At 34.8% G+C, this 17,326-nt stretch overlaps 3 protein-coding genes across 4 annotated transcripts; all 3 read left to right on the plus strand.

Moving 5' to 3' along the window:
• The first annotated feature begins 580 nt into the window (after positions 1–580).
• Positions 581–7,212, plus strand: LOC146148439 (uncharacterized). Of its 2 annotated transcripts, none has more exons than XM_083387315.1 (6): positions 581–717; positions 2,880–3,058; positions 4,833–4,932; positions 5,006–5,160; positions 5,315–5,428; positions 6,585–7,212. In XM_083387315.1, the coding sequence occupies exons 2-6, from the start codon at positions 2,897–2,899 to the stop codon at positions 7,026–7,028; spliced, it is 975 nt and encodes a 324-aa protein (XP_083243441.1). In that variant the 5' UTR covers positions 581–717; positions 2,880–2,896; the 3' UTR covers positions 7,029–7,212. The 2 variants fall into 2 exon arrangements, with proteins under 2 accessions (XP_083243441.1, XP_083243442.1); XM_083387316.1 differs by having other exon boundaries at positions 5,006–5,154.
• Positions 7,213–7,235: 23 nt separating this feature from the next.
• Positions 7,236–9,033, plus strand: LOC146148440 (tyrosyl-DNA phosphodiesterase 1-like). Its single transcript, XM_083387317.1, has one exon. It carries the CDS (start codon positions 7,308–7,310, stop codon positions 9,030–9,032), a length of 1,725 nt encoding a protein of 574 aa, XP_083243443.1. The 5' UTR covers positions 7,236–7,307; the 3' UTR covers position 9,033.
• A 192-nt stretch (positions 9,034–9,225) lies between these two features.
• LOC146148441 (all-trans retinoic acid-induced differentiation factor-like) lies at positions 9,226–14,886 on the plus strand. The gene is made up of 6 exons (XM_083387319.1): positions 9,226–9,367; positions 9,434–9,573; positions 11,840–11,911; positions 11,975–12,046; positions 12,232–12,377; positions 14,476–14,886. Exons 1-6 carry the CDS (start codon positions 9,287–9,289, stop codon positions 14,673–14,675), a joined length of 711 nt encoding a protein of 236 aa, XP_083243445.1. The 5' UTR covers positions 9,226–9,286; the 3' UTR covers positions 14,676–14,886.
• Positions 14,887–17,326: the final 2,440 nt, after the last annotated feature.

Here is a 17,326-nt window from a genome sequence, read left to right on the forward strand (position 1 = left end):
CATTGTTTCTAAATCTCTACATTACATAATTCAACATCTCTAAAAACACTCATATCATATTAATGGCTAGTATTTAATCACTCGAAAATTTAGTTCGTGCCGCTACTAAACTGGACCAAAGCTTTGACTGGACCAAACCCAAAGTAAAACAATAATAACAACACATTGCATAAGAATTAAGATGTCGATAAAAAGGTGTCAATAAAGCAAACTTTTGACTATCATTGTATTGATGTTTGAATGTGTAATGTTAAGAATTAAAAAAAAAAATTTAATATATCCTTTACAAGTTTACATCAATATTTTATGTTGTTGATTTTTAATGAGAATTTGCTCACAATAAGCAGTAAAAGTTATTTTTTGGAATTCCCGTGATGGTCAAATACATATTACGATAATCGTGTTACGTAATGTTGATTTCTGTGGTGATTTGAATTTTAAGCGAACTAATCAATGAGAAACATGCTCAAATTTTGTTCTAAATTATAAAGCAGTAAATGTTGTGGTAAGCGGTAATTGTAAATTATAAAAAATACAAACAAATATTTCGCCAAAATTTGGTTGTCAACTCAACACTCAGCAAGGATACTTACCCGATCTGTTAGAAATTAGTGCATCGCTAAGCAAAAAGGTCTACGACGATTAGGGCATCCAATGGACGAAAAGTCCGACTTTTAGACCTTGAGGTCTTGTACAATGCACTAATTAGACCTTTAGGTAATCTACCGGCGTAGATAAATTAAAAATATTCGCTGAGAGTTCACAAAAAGTCTAAGATAGAATTGATAACACTTGACCCAACCTAACCCTAACTCAAATTATGTGCATTAATGTAATGATTATTTGAACGCTGGGGAATAAGCCCAAACTCTGGTGGGCATAAGATAATTTCTCCAGGTAGGGTTTAGAGTAGAATACCAAGGTATTCTAGAATAATAGGTTTCGAATCTAGAATAACGAATCCAGAATATCGAATCCTAGTATATTTTTATTAAATTATTCAACCTCGATTTTGTTTGGGGAAGGGATTTTTCGCTAACATGTGTACATTATAATTAAAAAAATCTCCCATATGTCCAGGTTGTTGCCAAAACTTATATTTTTGCCAATAGTGAGTGCAATGCAACACCGAACACAGAACACTCAATTCTGCCCTGTTTTTAAAGCATTGTTGGGTTTTTGTGCTTCTTTTTTTGACTAAAATGATCTGTTATGCAGTCAAATAATAATGTACTGCAAAGAATAAGTTACTACATAACGAATACTTGACAATTACGCTGTGCATTACTGTATAACCTCGCTGAATATTGGCCTAAAGTTGACCTTAAGTAACGCTATAGCGCATTTGGTTACATCCAGCACCTCTTACAACGTAATGTTATGTTTGCAACTTAACGCATTTAGGGAAATTGGGAACTCCCCACCTGAAATTGCACGTTAGTCACTCACCCAATAAAAACGTTATCGCGAGACGCGGTAATTGGTCGCCCGAAAAAACGCTGACGCTATACTAACTGGTTACAATTAAAGCAATCACTATAAATTGGTCGCCGCAGCCACAGGCCAACTTACCACACCCGTTTGCCAGATTGGAAACTTTGGATATTCCGTGGGGGAGATGTTTTGCAGCTAAAAAAATGCGCGGCTGAAAATAAAATTTCGACTTGAACTTGCGCGGCTGAAAATAAACCATCAGACTACCGAAAGTTGTAATTTTGCGAATTTATATTAAGGATAAATCCCCCGCGCAGGCCAAACTTTCCAACCTGGCGCGTTTGTACAATTAGGCGCGACGGTCGGTAAAACGTTAAATTATATCGGTTCCAATTACCCGAAATAAACAGCAGAATTGGATTCGAATCTCATCTGGATTCGAATCCAAAGATTCAATATTCTACTTTGAACATCCCTAGGTTGTTGCGTCACGAATTGGTGTATTGGGTCCTAAAGCGTATATGTAATTATTATACCAACGCACAATATTTGAGTTAGGGTGCTGGTTACCGTTTGGGTTAGGTTGGGTCAAGTATTATAAAAACTAATCTTCTTATGCAGGGTCAAATTAGTGCATTGACAAGACCTCAAAGTCTAAATGTCATACTTTTTAAACCTTGGATGCACTAACTGTCCTAGACCTTTTTGCTTTGAACTGCTCTAATTTCTGACGGATCGGGTGAATAACTAGTCGTCACCTACAAGACAAAATAGCAACTGATAACTGTGTACTGGGATTTGACTATTATTTGTTTTACTTAACTTAAGATTGAACTTGGACTTGATTTCGCAAATGACTGGTGCACAGAGGTGCCCGCAGAAATTTTTTCAGTGGGGAAAGATATTAATATTTTTATGTGATTTAACTTCAGTACCTATGATATTAATACATACCATAGCACACACAATAAAACACGTTAAATAACAAATACAGATGCTTGCTCTTTACATGTGTATACTTAATTGTGAATATAAATATCAATTATCAGGGATTAAAATCCTTATCCCCCATATCAGTTTTTACCTTTTTTATTTGTCGGATAATAGTATTGAATGTTAATCTTTTATTTTTATTTTTTTTATATTCATAAAACACAGACCTATCTTTAGTGTGGTAGTAATTTTAAAAAAATATTGCATAAATATGTTTATTTCACCATTGCAATAATAGGACGAATAGGTTGACTATCTCTTGGTCAAATATATGCTGTCAAATTTTATGCAGTTATTACTGCCAGTTTAAAAAAATATTTATTTTTTCTTTATCAGTCTCTTCCGTTGCAATACTTTTATTATGATCAGGGGTCTGGGCACTTCCTAAACACTTTGTGGTGACCTAAATCCCAATGAAATTTTGCTACCTGGATTGATTGCTGTTGTTACAGTCATCGTTTGTGCTGAGATGTCGTCTGAAAAACAGCTTGATGTTATTGAAATTATGCAAGATGTAAAGCCAGTTCTATTTCCGTTAGAAAATCCAAACCAAGACTTCACTATTGTTGAATACTTTCCAACAACCCATGATGAGAGTATTCCATATTTTAGGGGACAAAACCTTTGTCAGGTAAAAAAAATATATACTGCATAGGTGGAGGTTCTTATATGAGGCATATAAGAACTTGCACTCAGTTAAAAAATATTTTTCTAAAGATACACCTTTCAATGACCGCGCTGGGACGTAAATTTGCAGACGGCGTGGCAACAAATTTGGCAAGTGTTATTTCGTCTGGGCGAGTGCTGATTGATTGCCGCTCGCCCGACTGGCGAGTGTAAATTTTTGCTTAGGAACAACCCTGTAATACAAAAATAAAATAAGTATCTCTAATTACTTAATATATTTTTTACCTGACATGTTTGTTCTGTTTTTGAGGTCACATGTTTAAGATAAACGATGAAAGCAACCATGATTTATTGCATGTTACAATTGGTAGTACCTACCATTGTTTTAAGCCAGAGGTTTCCAAACTTTTCTAAAAATTTGACTCTAGAACCCGTTGCAATTATTTTAATCTAAAGCCATGTTTAAAAGCTTGAGACTTATTTCATTTTGTAAAATTTATCCATGTATAATTATACAGTACACAACTATATGTCAAAAAAGGTAACTATATGCCAAAAAAGTATTTTTGAGGTTTCATAGTAACTAATTTTATCAATCAATTAATTATATTTTTACCCTAAACTGGGCATAAGGCACAAACAAACCCTTCCCGTCAAGGTTATACTTGCCAGGAGGTTAAGATCCTGGCTCTATGGCCAGTGGGTTGTAAGAGGTCACAAGCACTCCTAGGATGACCGAAGAAGTGCTTTTTAGGAGAGACATACAAACCAAAAAGTCTTCAAATTAGTTTTACTTATAGCAACATTTTAATGCAAAAGTGCCCAAATTAGTTTAATTTAAGCTCTGTTGGCACGAAAAGTGCCTAAATTGTAATCTAACTATGTGAGAACAAAAATGTAGCCAAGCTAGTATTGTTGAGTTTATCTACGAACAAACAGTGCCAAAAATAGTTTTATTCAAGCTACATCAACAAAAGAGCTAATTAGTTTTATTTAAACTATGCAACCAAATTCGTATTTTTAAAATTATTTGAGATACATGCGAATAAAAATTACAAGGCTTTTTCCTCAAAAATATGAGAGATTTTTGTTAAGCCTTGTTTGTCTGATTTCCTTAATTGTAGTTTTCATATGTTGTCTTGTGTTTTTTTATATTTTAAATCAGAAGTATCCAACATAACTATACTTTTTTTGACTGGCAACTTTATAGAATTATATGTGAATTTGTATATTTGTTATAATGCAAAGGAAAGAAATATGTTATGTCTAGGGCGATTATTTGTTGACCTAAAAATCTTTTTTTGACAAAATTTTGACTTGTTAGAAATACATTAATTTAAACAACGTTTTGTTGTATAAAGTACTGTATTAGTGGCCTAGCTTGGTTAGTTACTTTGATATTTTATTTATGCATTTGGTAAACAATTTTGACTTGTCATATTTTTTACCATACCGCCGCTTAATTTGGTCACCTGCAGAGGAAAAAGTGCTAAAATTACTATCACATTGCATTTTAATTGTTGTTTGAAACCAACAAACTGTAAATTGTTGTAGGCCTCAGTGTTGTGGTGGTAGTCAGCCTGAAAGCCTGGTACAAAATATTTATAATATAACTGTTACAGTTTTAATTTCGTGAAATAAATGCTTACGTAGATTGTTGTAGTGGGCTAGCGACCATTTAAAAAATATATGCTGTTTTTTATATGCTGTTTTTTTTAGACCCATCAGTTGCCCTCCTTGGCAGACTGATTCTTTAAACAGTATTTTTTTATTGACAGTGGTATCCAAATATTGAAGATGCAAAGCAAGTAATTGAACTGTATCAAATATCCACTCACAGCAAATTTATAAAATTAAACAATCATAAGTACGGATCAGGTATACACTATTGACTCCTCAAAAATTTGAATCTAAAAATATCCCATTAGCTTAACTTACATGTACTTAACAGATATGACCAGAAGCAGAATACGATGGGATGAATCAACAAAAGTACCATACATTTTACTCCGAAGTTTGAACCTTGAATGTCAACATGCAAAAGATAGAAACAAAGATTCAAATGAAACAAGAAGAATTCAGAATTCTGGACCCTACAGAGTACCTGTATATATTTTTTTAGTTGTATAACTTTATTTGTAGCTTGACAAATAATATTTTTACGGTAGCAGTATGCCAATATTAAAGAAATAATTAGGGTTTTGTTTTTTTGCTGAACTTATCCTAAAGCTTTCTCAATCATGAGTGATTGTGTGTTTAGGTGAATGATGCAAGACGTGAAAGAAGGCGATACAAATGCAGTAAAACCTCAAAGAAGGTTGACTGTAAAGCTCTTATTAATGTATTGGAAGTTGTGAAGTTTCCTCAATACATGGTAAGTTTAATTACTAGTAACTGTGGAATAATCATCTCTTATCTCACTTTTACCAAAAATGCTGTTAGTGTTACGCAATCTGCGCATTTTAGTCCTAAATGTTTTTCAATATTTTTAATAGAAAATGTGCAACACTAACTAATGTTTTTATCGGAAATCCTAATTCCCACAAGTAAATAATGGACTTATTACCAATAATTTAAATTATTGACCAATTGTTTGAACAGGCTCATAGATTTGTAGTCATTACAAATATCCCTCACAAAGTATAAAAGTAATGGAAATGCCACCAGGAACACGCTAAAAGGCTGACTTTTAAATCATTTTCATCCCCATACGTGCATACAGAGGCAAATCATACTTCTGATTTTTACAATGAAAATGGATAAAATCGAGCAGTTAAAGAGAGTAATCTTGCCAAAAATGGGTTAAGCATATTGGCTTTTGAGTGTGCTTTTGGCATGTTGCGGGTAGGATTTTTAAACAACTTAACCGTTTTTTTAACCACTATAGTGAGCTTTGGCTACGTTATTTCCAAAGAGTAAAATTTCTTCTAGAGAAATATGACTAAACAAATCAGATGCTCACAAAATAATTATTTTCTACTCTATTTTCCTACTCTAGAATCGTTTTGATTATTCATTGAAATATTAAAAAAACTTTTTATCATGTGCAATGCGTTTGTTCAATTTCTTGGTGTGGTTTGGTTGCACAAGAGTGTGTTATAAGTCATTAAATAAAAGTAATTGGTCTTCAGTCATTAAAGATAAACATAACTACTCAAAACTAAGTTAGGACCTTTAACAGGGGCTAGAAGTTTTTTTAAGTGATTAATAGCATGCAACGTGTCATGATGTTGGTCCCCCCTGTCACAGTTAAATGATTTCATAATCAAATATATATTTTTATGTAGACTAAACCACATTTACAATTGTTCTTCCGGCAAAATTGTATTGTAGTACACACGTTTCGATCACCCATTCGGGAAATCTTCTTCAGGCAATATAATTGCAACTTAAGTTGAAAACATATATATAACAAACAATAAAACTCATTTAAATTATTTTACATATTTTCCTGTATTACTTATTAATGAGAACAGGTTGCTACCTAAAAGTAGTATACACAGGTACTATTATTTTGTTTTGTTCTTTAGGTTACAGATTTATCAAAGCAAACTCGTACATGCATGAGCAAATTGATCCGCAACGCCCTTCAAGTGGAGGAACTAAATTTGATAAAGCAATTTGCTGTAAGAGTAACTTTTCCAGCATTAGAATCCCACACTGGACATTCTTTAGGCGAAGTAACCGATTCCCAAAGTACAATGCTTCAGATTTCTGACATTATAGGTGACATTCAACGGGTTACTCCAGTTGTTCAATCTTCAAAAATACTAACTGAGGTTAAGGGTGAACTGGAGTCTATACTTCGTAAACTTACTAGTTCTTGTGAAGCATCTGGACTTGAAAATCAAAATGAACTTTCATCATTCAGTTTAATAAGAAAAAATTCTAAACCTAACAAAATGGAATGGAACTCCTACATTCCACAGACTAAAGTTGCTGTGGTTGTCACTACAGAACCCCCATTGACATAATTATGATTTTGTATATTATTCGTTTATTTGCCATAAATGATTTAATGCAAAATCCAAGTGTTCATAGTTTGCCAGACTTGTGCTTCTCTTGGTTGGTTTTATGCCAATATTTCTGCAAACATTTAATTTCAACATCGTCTTATGTATGCTTTTAATTAAATTGTATTTCAAAAAACATTTCTATATTTTTTTAAAGACCAATATTTATTTGTGATGTGTTTGTAGGAGGTTTAATATTAGTTCTTTCATTAGGCATAGTATTTTTAATTAAATTGCAACATGAATCATGGTTGGGACCTATCAAGCACTGATGATGACGAAACTGATGTAGAAGAGCAAAGTTTGTTGCCCCAAACAGGAAAGAAAATATTTCCAAGTCCTTCACAAATTAAAGCAAAAACAACTAGGGATCAATATTCAAATAAAAGTCACACTCTATGTCCTTATGGTGAAAAATGTTACAGAAATAATCCATCACACTTTAAGGAATATCAGCATTCACAGAAGCGTATCAAACATGATAGTCGTGATTTGAATGAACCAAAAGTTAAGAGAGCAAAAACATTGACTGGTGCTCATCCTAGTAAGTCATCTCACAGTGAATCAGTTGAAGCCTACAACTTTTCGTTGCCACATTATTTTTTATTAACCACTGTCAAAGACATAGAGAGTCGATTTAACTATGTATGTTCCTCCACTAACCCTGATTTGATTTCACCACCATCATTGTCACTTAAAGACATTTTATCAGAAAAATTTGGAAAAATAGTTAAATCTGTGCAGTTTAATTATTGCATTGATATTGAATGGGTTCTGGAACAGTACCCATTGCAAGCACGAAGTGTTCCTTTATTAATTGTACATGGGGAACAAGCAGGTAACAACTTAAAATTAATAGAAGAAGCAAAAGCATTTCCCAATATTGAGCTCTGCAGGGCAGAGTTGCCTCCATATGGAACACACCACACTAAAATGATGTTTCTTTTGTATAAAGAAGGGTTTCGGGTGGTTGTAGGTACAGCCAACTTGGTGCAACAAGATTGGAAAAACCGCACTCAGGGACTGTGGATTAGTCCAGTATTCAAAATTACTTCTGGTGGTAGCCAAAGTAAGAATGACTTTCAGAATGACTTGATCACTTATTTAAACGCCTATCATCGCAAAGCACTTGATCCTTGGATTACCATAATTAAAAACTGTGAAATGGGTAACGTAAATGTGCTGCTTGTTGGTTCTGTTCCAGGCCGTCACACAGGTAGGTCATTAAATACCTGGGGCCACATGAAGCTTAGAGCTCTTCTGTCCCGTCATGTTAAAGGTGTTGACCATAGTTGGCCGGTTGTTGGTCAGTTTTCTAGCATTGGATCCCTTGGCACAACAAAAGACAAATGGGTTTGTTCTGAATGGTTAACCAGCTTGTCTGCAACCATTAAGCAATCTGCTTCTGTTTCAAGTAAACCACCATTAAAATTGATTTTTCCCACAGTTGACAATGTGCGACAGAGTTTGGATGGTTATCCATCTGGTGCTTCATTGCCTTACAGTCTGGCAAACTACAAGAAACAACCCTGGCTGAATAAATTTTTTTATCAATGGAACTCAGATCACTGCGGCCGCAGTAAGGCATCCCCACACATTAAATGTTACTCTCGTATTTCACCTTTCAAAACCAATGTTCGGGCAGCCTGGTTTTTGCTATCAAGTGCTAATTTATCAAAGGCTGCTTGGGGATGCTTGGAAAAACAGGGATCCCAACTTGCCATCAAATCTTATGAACTTGGTGTTTTGTTTTTGCCTTCTTTAAATTTAAATAAGTGCGATGATGGAGATGATATTGTCCAGAATTACTTTCAGGTTACTCCCTCACAAAAATCGTGCTCTAGATTTCCATTGCCCTTTTCTTTGCCACTGCAGCCTTACACCAACTCAGATGAACCATGGACTTGGGATTCCCCACACAAGGAAGCCCCAGATAGATTTGGAAATATTTGGGTTCCCTCTTAACAGAACCATACCTAAAATAATTTTTTTATATATCCACAATAAATGTCCCAATACTTAATTACTCCTATGTATTTGTGTGTTAAATAAGTTATTCCTAAGATATAGATTTTATTAAATATTTGCTGTTATGATTGTTTTAAAAATGGTGTCTATTTGCAAAGGTTAAGCATTTTTTGTACATTTTAGTTGTGCTGTTTGGTTACTAGTAAAGGATTACACAGATAACATTTTCGGAAATGAAATAACTAGATGCCATGACTATATTGATGAACTTGCTTTATGCTGTGGTATTCCTAATGTTCTTCAAGGTTGTGTTTACCGAAGATGCCAATGAGGTACCTTAGGCCTAGGCTATGTGACATATTCGTATACATGAATATTTAAGATTGTTTTATATATAGGATTCTATTTGTTTTCACAAATCTTGCCAACTTCTGCCGCCCAATTCAAGCTCGCTAGAAAGGGATTGCAGAGAGTCCCGGGGATTGTCTATGAAAGGAAGATGCTGTGTTCTTCTAAATGACAACATTGATATTATGGGGTGAATATTATTGGTCTAGAGTAGGGGTGGGCAACCTTTTTAACACAAGGGCCAGTTGCAAATAAACACTAATTCATATTTTCAGCTTTTCCTAAAAAAACTAATGAGTACTAGGCTGCAACTACGACAATTTGGTCAGTGCTGTTTACTTGTGGATTCAGAAATAACTTTTTCTACAATTCCAATGACGCCTTTCTCATACGGATCGGTTAGGTACAATTTAATTAACAGCCTTAATTCAAAACCAGCTGTTAAACATAACATCTCAGTCAATATGCGTGGCAAAAGTCTGTTACACCTTGACCATACCAGACAAGTGTAATTGTTGCAAAACAATTCTTTATCATAACCAGGTGACACAAGTAATACTTTATGAATGAAGATTGTTTCGTAATAGATGCTTCCCATTTGAGTTCAACTGCATTAGTGTGGAGGTGTAGCCCATAAGTTACATCGCACTTCAAACCAGAAACTGATAGATCAAAAGTTCCAACATGGTGCACACTCATAGCTTTATTTAGGGAAAATAGCTGGAAGAAGGTGAAGGGCCACACAAAAAATGGAGTAGGCCCGTGGGCCGCACAGTGCCCCGCCCTGGTATAGAGTGTTACATATGTAGCTACGTCTATAAAATTGTAATTTTTTTCTATATGATATTTTGGGGGTAAACATAATGCAAAACAAAACCCTTAAAAAACACATTACTTCAACAAATGTACCGGTATGCCAAAGCATACAATGAGAAATGTTATGTTTTAAATTGGTAAACCTAGGGAAACCATAGAAATTAAAAAAAAAAAAAGTGGTCCAAACTGAAAAGTTTGGGAAGCCCTAGACCTAAGGTGTCCCATAACTGCAATACAGAATCTCTCACTTCTTATAATTGTGCTTGTGAATATATTCTTCACAGCTTGCCGAAATTATTTTACAGCTCTGCCGAAATTGTATGATTTACTACTTTTCATTTTATTTCCCAAACATCATTGTAGTTCACCTATTGATTTTAAAGCATGTGGAGAAAGTATGCCCAAGGCAGAAAAAGGATTTTGCTGCCATCCTATGTTTTGATAGGCGGCTTATTTTTATATGGTTTGCTTTACCCAGTGTATCGCATTTATTATACGTGAATATATCGTAAGTTGTAAGAGCTAAGATTTTTCGTCAAACTGGAATTTATGTAGACAAATTGTTTAAATTTCTGGCAAGCTTTAAAGAATTTCGTCCAGCACTAATAATTGAAATTATATATCACTACAGAGAGATTCAATAAATTTGTTTTACTCCAAATAAACATGTTTCATTCATAAAGGCCAGCCCTTTTTATTTAGTAACGTTAACAAACAAAATATAACTGTTTGAGACAACCAAATAATGTGCACAAAGGTTACATAACAAATAATTAGTTGAGTAAGTAAGATCATATTATGCTCTTTTTATTATAACTTTGAGTTTTCAAATTCGTAATGTACTTGCCTAGCACATAAAATAGTACATACAGTGGTTTAGGTTATTAATTTGTTGTTATACCATGAAGACTTAACTCATTAAAACGAAACCAATACAATCATAAACAAACAACCGCCAAAATACGAAAGGAACACTTTCGTAACATTTTTTAAGAAATTAAAGTATTGAATACCAAGAGATAAATATAGTGAAAAATTTTCAAGAATCTCGGTAAAAAATAATAGTCGGCTTCTATGGGCTAGAACCACTGGTCTATTTAACTACTATATTTCTTGACCAAAAATTTTCTGCTAAAAAAGCTCATTATGATAACTAAATAAGTGTAAAAATTTTACTTGCATAAAACATTTTTTTTAACTGGTCAAAATAATAATGCCAGCCTTATACCATATGTAGTACAAAAAAAATATTGTCTGTCACTGCAATATAAGGCAATTGAGCCTATGTTAAAAGCAGGCTGCGGAGTCCGACTCGCAAAACTACCCGAGTCGCGAGTCCAACTTTTGAAACTGATATTACGCAAACTGTAATTTGTAAAGGTGGAACAGCATATGGTGAATATTTTTCAACCATGTATTGTGAGTTAATAAATTATATAAAATCCCTAGAAGTGAATTGCTGAATATCTATCCTATTTAGTTACACTATTTGACGAGATACAGGTTGTAGAGTCTGAGCCGGACTCACGACTCGACAAAACCGCATATTGGGCCGGATTCGGCCCAGGTTATTTTTTATAGACTCCGCAGCCCTGGTTAAAAGTATGATATCTTTCAGTAAAATTTCTTCTCAATTTTAGGATTGATTTGTCTTACTGCAATCTAACTTCCATTGATACAGTTTTTGACAATACTCCCCATGTCAAACGTATGTGAGTACTGATTAAAGTTTATTGAAGTATTTCAACTTTTTTAATATTGTTGTTCCATTATAGCAATCTGACAAACAATCCAGATCTAGAAATTGACGAAAATACATTTCGAGGATTAACGCAACTCAATATGCTGTATGAACCCTAGACTAAGTTATATTTGTATTGTGTATGAATAAAAGCACTTGGAATAATGTTGTTTTGGTAGTACAACTAAATTATCAAAACATTGTATGAATTTAATTACGTTTTTTTCTGTGGCTTTTGCTCTAACTCGTATTTTATTATATTTATTATAAGTGTAACAAAATGTTGTGCAGCTCTCTTCCAAACCATATTGGATGCCCAGGAACACATACGTGGTTTAATGTAACATGGCAGGCTTGGAACACAACTGAATATCATCATCACATGAACAGTTGCAATAACCATACTGACACATGTCATCTGTTACAGAACTACAACTGTAAGTATTGCTCGGGTAATAATATTAACAATAAGGGGTGTGTGATACTCAACATTTTTTCCATGGTTTTACAAGTATTTTTTTCAAAAAATACACAATCCTTTTAGTTATATATATTTTGATAAAAAGCTTATTCGTATGTGGTGCGTCACAAATCATAAAATAAATTCCTATTTTAATTTAGTATTGTTCCCCTATACGTTGGATGAGTACGGATTTTACCACTTGACATTGTTATTCGTTTGAGAGAGGCATGACGTTACAACGTTACGTCATAACAGGGGCGTATTCAAAAATCAAAATGAGGGGTAAATAAAAGAATTTCCCCCATTTTTTCCCATTGATCGTTATTGATTAATTACGTTATAAATTTGTGATGGTAAAGACGTCATAAATAGAAAAAACACTTAAATAAGCTTGTTGACGGTCAGCGAAAGCAAACCTTAAGCGAAGACGTACGTCGTCAAGACTCCTGCTGGGCACCATCCGCGAAACCGATAAATTGTGCTATCATTAACTTTAGTTAAATCGCCATATTTCCTAGTTTTAAAGTCGAATATTGCTCGGAAGTTCGCAAATGTTTTGCACGGTTTATCTTTATGCACTTCGAAGAGTAGATTTTTTCTTTCTTCAGCGTTTGATTTTGCTTTCCCTTTAGCTTAAGACACGTGACCTAATTACATTAAAATGCACTTCCGCTTTGGACATTGAGTTGAACACTGACTAAAACGAAAAGATAATAAACTTACAAAAAAGAAGGGGGTCCGAAACACCCAATGTGTGATATAGTTGTGCAAGGTACATTTGACTGAATAAACTGAAAAAAAATAAGCAAAATAAGTTCGCATGTAGTATATTTGTTGTCCATTCTTTAATCAAAAGTGAATGAATAAAATGTAAAATGTCCTGCTTTTGATGAAAGGCTTTTTTAATTAAACTCATTAACTTGTAGATGCGACACATAAAAAAACGGAGTATGAAATAACTTTTTATAAGGCAAAAGTAAAACAAACGCATAACAAGAAAAAAACATTGCTGAGCACTTATAGCGTATATAAAGTACAATTGTAAACAGTTGAACGGACCACTTCTGAGGATTTGGTTGGCCACATTTGGCCCGCTAGCCGCAGGCTGAACTGGTTTGGCTTCTCGGTGTGTGCTTCTACACACCATTGTTAAATGAACGTGCCAAACTCACTTATGTTTTGTTTATTGGTTTATCATTTGCTGATCGAAGATGAATAAAAACAACAATTAATTATTATATAGATGTAAGATTTTGTTTGAAATTAATGTAGGCCTACTTACAACTCCTATGACATGATACCCCTTTTTGAATCCAAGTTAAATGGCCCTAGTTTAGAAGACTAGTTCCTTATAACTTTATTACATGCTTTTTTTATAATTTTTTAAAGTTGTGGGTTGACATAATTACTAAAGTTGATTTAGTACAGGGGTCGGCAACCTTCGGCCCGCCAGTGTAATTCATCCGGCCCGCCGCCTCTTTGAAAAACTAGATACGAGTCCATTTCACATACTTTTTGACAATTTTAACTAACTTGGAAGAAAAATTTTGGAGCTTTGCGCGAATGATCTTTATACTTCCCGTTTGTTGCTGTCTAGTTTTGATGCTGTCTTTTAAACTATAGGTTCACGCTTTACCGTTGCGGCGTGAAAGCCTGACAGACAAGGGCGGCGCGGACAAACGGAAAACGTATTCAAAAATATTGCACATATATTTTTAACATTTTACTCTTATCAGCAATGTAATAAAAACATGTAAGAAATTTAAAAGAAATGCCAGTATACCAAAAAAAACGCGACGAGCGAAACCAAACAAACGCTTTTTTCGCGCTTTGCGTCAACACTTTACTGCCTCCTTAAATATAATTAAACACGTTTTTAAGCGCAAAACAATCCGAGGCTCGCTAGATTCACAATCTAGATTCACAAATATGTTGTTCTAACACTTTAATAACACAATTCTTAGTTAAGATTTTGTGCGGGCGCAGAGATCTTTCTGAGGTTGTTTTTGGCCCGCGACTAGAAAAAGGTTGCCGACCCCTGATTTAGTATAATGTTGTCGTTTTTGTTGCAGTTAGTTGTCCCATACATTCTGAATGTAAAGATGATGGTCCAGGTTTATTTAAATGCTCATGTATTAAGGGATGGCAAGGTTACAAATGTCTCCGAAAGATGAAAGGCGATCCATCAATTGCAATTGTGTCGAGTACGATTGGTGTGACAGTAGCTTTGTCGGCTTGCTTGTGGTTTACACAGAGACGCCATGTTATATAATTTAACACAATGTTTGTCTGGTTAAGTTTAGTATAGTCACTATGCTGCCAGACTTCTAACATTTATGTGCAATATATTTTTGTTTTATTCCTATTTTGCAATTCTGTATTTCTCGTTTTTTCAATGGAATAAATTAATATCTATAAGCTACTGTATAATTTATTCGTGTTTGTTTTATATATTTTTTTAATTCATTTTTTTTATTTTATTGATCTGCAACAAATTCTGTAATATAAAAATAATAAAGCTATAGACGGAAATGTTCGGGATGACAAGCTGAGTGTCATTTAGTTAGCTAAGATTTATTGAGGTTTGCTGACCGCACCAGCCGCATTTACCAACGAAAGATACATACACAACATACGTGAAGTAGGCTAAACAGTGGTGTCATGGTTGTCTCTCGATTCTCCCCGCTTGAGACTTTGTAGCTCAGTTAGTAGAGCCACGTTTCCCATCTGGCCGGAGGTCGTGAATTAATTACCTTATATAGGCTAGCTGTTTCTCTAGCCTTTTTTAAATCATGGATTGCCTGATCCGGTTAGTCTGCCGAAGGCTTCGGATATATAACGTATAATCAAGGACGAATGGTAGATTCGAACGTGCCGTTGTTTTGAAGAAAAAATAACGCTTTCGTGAAAATTTTAAATGAAATCGTCAATGTCGAATGAAAATTTCAGCTAAACTTTTTCTCAAGAGCAACTTTAGGTTGATGTTAAGTATAAATTAACCTGGTAAAGATATTATGAAACCCATTAATTTCTATGGAAGATTTACAAATTTTCCTAAAGAATTACGGTCGGTAAACTACTACGTCATCACAAGGGGGCAGGGCTGCGGAGTCGGTTTGTTTTGCTGTAGCTGATTCGTGACTCGAGTAAGACTGCCTGAGTCGACGATCACGACGTAAAAGAGGCACAGAACGTATGGTGGTTGTATATTTTTCAACCATGTATTGTTGTGGCTGGATTAAATATGTGACACCTTATGCGTGGATTGCTCTATATCCACCTTAACTAAGTTACGTAAATAAGTAAAATCAGGCTGTACAGTAAGATTTGACATAATCTCACATTTTTTCCGGAGTCGGACTCGCGGACTCAGGTTATTTTCAACCAACTCCGCAGCCCTGTCAGGGGGGAACCAGACCATGTATCCTGAAAATATATAGCCTGTTTTTTCGCCAACGCGATTAGACTGGATTTGCGCTGCATTTTGCGCACTAGTTCCCTCGAGAACATCAATTGATTTTAAACTTATTTTTTAAGAAGTCGAGCTGCATGGCTGATATTTTACACTATTTCAAAGTGGCCTATATAGGCTCCCCTAATGGTCCAGAGTTTCGCAAGCATAGACGTGTGTTGTAGGCGGTCGTTTTGCCCGACCCCTTTCTAAGTCTACGCTTTAGGAAGGTTGGAAATAGCCAATCCCCTAAAAACTCTTTCCCAAAAGCCGTACGGTCAACGGCTCTCACAACTTCTGCTTAAAATCATTTTCATAAATGTTATTTGGCAGGGTCTATTTTATTTTATTAAAGGTGTCATTAGGGATGGGTTTAGGGTAGTATTTACTAAAACCGTTGTATCAAAACGGGCTAAAAAGATGAAAAAAAATAAGATGGACTGTACGTGGTGAAATGAATCTGGAACGGTCCGAGACGACGTTCCGATAAAATAATTTTACCAGGTAGGCTACGCCGTACCGGTAGCCTAGTTATTTTTTTTAGTTTAGTTGCAATTTTGTGCAATTTTTGTTTCCCAACATCACTTGTTTTACGCGTCCCGTTATGACGTAACTTTGTGACTGTTATCAAAAAGTGTCGTGCGTACCGGTCAGACATTTTTTATCGTTTTAGCAACAAAATTATTCAACCTTTTACCCTGAATACATAACACTGCACCAGTTGTGTCATTGTATATGTTGGCATGCATAGGCGTAGCCAGGGGGGGCCTGAGGGGCCATGGCCCTCCCTAAAATTTATAAATATTTTACTCTTAATAATTTGTTTTGTATCATTTATGAGCAGTACCACAATATTTGATCACAGGCATGCCACACTGTAATTGTCATGCATTGTTACGTCACAAACGATGTAGTTAATATAACATTTACTATACATTAATGTACTTTTACCACCCTTTAGACAGTTTTTCCTCTTTGACTGTTTTTTAGTATTGCGTTAACACTCAGTCAGTTGCTGCTCGAAACGGTTTGCTAGCATTGTTATTTGTGTTCGTTACGGCAGTTAATACAATGACAAAAGCTAAACAAAAATTCCAACTCTTTGGCCCCCCAAAATTTTCGGCTGGCTACGCCACTGTTGGCATGATTTTTAATATAGAGTTGAATTCACATGATTTACTTACGGCACTTTTGTGCTGATCGGGCACTAAAAAAGAAAATTTTGCGAAGCCCGAAACATAATGTAGGCTACATATGCTCTTCATATTTACCTATTCCAAAAAGCTGTCATCCCGAACTTGAAAAGTTAAACGATAAAAGTAAAACATCTTGCAAGCTATCGACATTTGTTTCCGTGCCTTGGTTTTCTTCATGCCTGAGTGCTTTTGCGTGCGGGAAAGCAAAATCTGAAAGCAGGAAGACCAGGCAGTACACTATAATGTTACGATATGTTTTTCACTTATCAGCTGCGC

The sequence above is a fragment of the Ascidiella aspersa genome, chromosome 4, assembly GCF_963924565.1.
Source record: "Ascidiella aspersa chromosome 4, kaAscAspe10.2, whole genome shotgun sequence".
Taxonomy (NCBI): Eukaryota; Metazoa; Chordata; class Ascidiacea; order Phlebobranchia; family Ascidiidae; genus Ascidiella; species Ascidiella aspersa.

What these genes read in the sequence shown, in the direction of transcription:
- LOC146148439 (XM_083387315.1), top strand. Translation starts at nt 2,897, where the DNA reads ATGTCGTCTGAAAAACAGCTTGATGTTATTGAAATTATGCAAGATGTA. An exon ending in CTGGACCCTACAGAGTACCT is followed by an intron (nt 5,161 to 5,314) that starts GTATATATTTTT and finishes TTGTGTGTTTAG; the next exon opens with GTGAATGATGCAAGACGTGA. An exon ending in TGAAGTTTCCTCAATACATG is followed by an intron (nt 5,429 to 6,584) that starts GTAAGTTTAATT and finishes TTTGTTCTTTAG; the next exon opens with GTTACAGATTTATCAAAGCA.
- LOC146148440 (XM_083387317.1), top strand. Translation starts at nt 7,308, where the DNA reads ATGAATCATGGTTGGGACCTATCAAGCACTGATGATGACGAAACTGAT.
- LOC146148441 (XM_083387319.1), top strand. Translation starts at nt 9,287, where the DNA reads ATGACTATATTGATGAACTTGCTTTATGCTGTGGTATTCCTAATGTTC. An exon ending in TTACCGAAGATGCCAATGAG is followed by an intron (nt 9,368 to 9,433) that starts GTACCTTAGGCC and finishes TTTTATATATAG; the next exon opens with GATTCTATTTGTTTTCACAA. An exon ending in GACAACATTGATATTATGGG is followed by an intron (nt 9,574 to 11,839) that starts GTGAATATTATT and finishes TCTCAATTTTAG; the next exon opens with GATTGATTTGTCTTACTGCA.